The following is a 3118-nucleotide window of genomic DNA, read 5'->3' as shown; positions in this document are numbered from 1 at the left end:
TATATATATATATATTTGTGTGTATGTGTTTGTCCCTCCCAACATCGCTTGACAACCGATGGTGGTGTGTTTACGTCCCCGTAACTTAGTGGTTCAGCAAAAGAGACCGATAGAATAAGTACTAGGCTTCCAAAAAGAATAAATCCTGGGGTTGATTTGCTTGACTAAAGGTGGTGCTCCAGCATGGCCACGGTCAAATGACTGAAACAAGTAAAAGAGTAAGAGTATCTTGTGAATTTTCCAAAGTCCCCCTCCCTGTTGCTTTCTTTGCATTTTTTTCATATTTATTTCCTAAACATTTTTTTTTACATCCGTTGCACTATTTTTTTCTTCTGGGTAATATTGTAAACATCAACCAAAATTTGAATAACAAAAATTAAATATCACAAGGAGGCATCAGGATTTTAGAAATGATTCAGTGGGACATGACCAAAAATCGGTTGGGAACCACTGGTCTGGACTCTTATTCTTTTATTTGTTTCAGTCATTTGACTGCAGCCATGCTGGAGCACTGCCTTGAAAACCTCAGGAACATTTCTCATTTCTTTTCAAATCTGTTCCCTATTTCTTATAGCCATCCCTATTCACTGTATCATACACTATTGTGTAGCCAAATACAATACAATAAGTGTCATCTCTGTTATGTAACCCTCTGTTATGTAACTGGCCATATCCAGGCAACATAATCTACCTGTATTATCTTCAAACTGGTCAGATCTGGCTTCCCACACTTTCAATATTATTCTAAAAATAAACTATGATGTCATCAAAATCTCAAAGCAATAAGATAATGCATGATTAATCATATGATAATTCTCCTTGTCATTGCGTTACTTAGCCTGTCATTAATGCTTTCGCATGATTAGAGAAACAAAAGAGGGAGAGAGAAGCGTCCATGACATGAGGTAGAGGGAATGTAATTGTAACACTTTTATGTGATTAGCTGAAAGGAAAGAGAGGAGAGAGAAAAAGAGGATAAGGCAAAGAGTGAGACAAAGAGGAAGGGAGAAGCGTCCGTGACATGAAGTAGGGGGACTGTAATATTTATTACATGATTAAAAAAGTTAGTTAAAGGTAGAGAAGGAGAGTTAAAAATATAATTTTAGCAGAGGGGATGGTGAGGTTAAAGAATGCAAAGAGAGAGAGAGAGGCGGAAGAGACATGATGATGATGGTGGTGGTGGTAATTGGATAGTGAAAAGTGTTTTATTTTAATTGAACCAAGTTTTTATATCACCTATCCCTAATGCAGGTGCATAAATGTAATTCTGTGAAATATTCATGCTTATTTACGAGGCAGATATATGCAATTTAACTAAAGGTTGTATCATATGTACGAGATATTTTTTGTTTGTTCATGGGCAAAATGGAAAAATAAGAGTGAATATTTTTTTTATGATTGTTGTGTATTAAGTCTATGAAATTGTGCATAAAACATATAGTGTATATATACGGTACATTAAGTAATCATCGTATTCCAATTTCTTTTACTTTTTAATGAATAGCAGATGAGCGACTATCTTTTGATATACACATAACACAGGCTATGCTTTCAGGTTTTTTGGATAAAGTTTTCAGAAATAACCCAACAGGTTTACTGTTAATTCCATGAAATATTCACAGGTCCCTCCAGTTCATATTATCATGAATAAATGTTACATTTGTTAGAGAAATCTGAATGCTAAAGAGTTACATGTAACTCTTGCCTTACTCACCCAATTGCAATTTATACACATTTGTTTAATGAAATAAATATGAGCTTACATAATTCATATTCAAACATTCATAACTACCTTTGTGAATATTTTCTGTATTCTGTGCAAATAGGTGTGGCTGTGTGTTAAGAAGTTTGCTTCCTAACCATATGGTTCCAGGTCCAGATTCAGGCCTATTGCATCACGCCTTGGGCAAGTGTCCTCTACTCTAGCCTCAACCCAACCAAAGACATGTGAGTGCGTGAGTGGATTTAGCAGACAGAAACTGACAAAAAGAACCCATCATGTGTGTGTGTGTGTGTGTGTGTGTGTGTGTGTGTGTGTGTGTCCTTCTCCACTAGCTTGATAACTGGTGTTGGTGTGTTTATGTCTCTGTAACTTAGCAGTTTGGCAAAAGATACTGATAGAATAAGTGTCAGGCTTAAAATAAAAGAAATAAGCACTTGGGCTGATACACTTCATTAAAATGCTTCATGGTGGTGCCCCTAGCATGGCTGCAGTCTAATGACTGACACAAGTAAGAGATAAAAGACATATTTATTTCATTATGAACACTAACTATTCTTTTAGGATCATTAATAAACAATTTTCTGCACACAGCTCTTTTCAATTAATTATTTTAAAATTCTTTTTCAGACTTTATGATTAAAATTAGACACGCTAGCTTTAGTTTGTCAAGGTGACAATGCCGTTGTTTTACTCAGTTATTGCCAGGGGCTGTACAGTCCTTGCACGATATGCTATGTGCACGGGTAACTTTGCTGAAGTTACAGAACAGATACTTAGTCGCATACCTCCAGAAGATGGAAAACTAACATATTCACATGTTAAGTAAGTAACAATAATTTTTCTCTTTTTCAATTTCAATCCCAGTTGGTATAACTCAATGTTTCTTAAGTCTCATGCATATTTTTTAAATGATTTCTTCAGACTTTTCCTCTATTAAAAATTTCTAATGGAATATGTTACTGATAATATGAAATTTATTTTAAAAAATTTCCTGTTTGTGTGGTCCTTAATTTACATCTGCCTGAAGGACCATGTTTATTTTCTTTATTAGCCAGAAAACTATAGGAGTGAATCAAGGGCCTAATTTTGTGCCAAAGCACTTGTCAATCAAAACAACATTTAAATTTGTATGTAACTCTTTCTTATTTTGGCCCAAGGTCAGGAATTTTGTGGGGAAGGGTTAAGTCAATAGTATTGACTCCAATATTCAACTGATATTTATTTTATTGATACCAAAAGGACATGAGGTAAAGTTGACCTTGGCAGCATTCAGACTCAGTGCATAAAGTTGGAAGAAATACTGCTAAGCATTTTGTCTGGGGTTCTAATGATTCTGCCAGCTCACCATATATTGAATCTGTATATATATATATATATATATATATATATATATAT

General features: G+C 34.6%; 1 protein-coding gene across 2 annotated transcripts in view; it reads left to right on the top strand.

The window, feature by feature from the left end:
• Positions 1–3118, top strand: part of LOC106869946 (vesicle-associated membrane protein 7) — a 46105-nt gene that overhangs the window by 22767 nt on the left and 20220 nt on the right. For both annotated transcript variants that reach the window (XM_014915886.2, XM_014915887.2), the window contains exon 2: positions 2351–2545. In XM_014915886.2, coding sequence (XP_014771372.1) covers positions 2400–2545 — 146 coding nt within the window. In that variant the 5' untranslated portion in view covers positions 2351–2399. The remainder of the gene's footprint in view (positions 1–2350; positions 2546–3118) is intronic.

The sequence above is a fragment of the Octopus bimaculoides genome, chromosome 16, assembly GCF_001194135.2.
Source record: "Octopus bimaculoides isolate UCB-OBI-ISO-001 chromosome 16, ASM119413v2, whole genome shotgun sequence".
NCBI classification, from domain to species: domain Eukaryota; kingdom Metazoa; phylum Mollusca; class Cephalopoda; order Octopoda; family Octopodidae; genus Octopus; species Octopus bimaculoides.
The sequence above is the reverse complement of the archived record's forward strand: the minus strand, read 5'-3'. Positions and strand labels throughout refer to the sequence as shown.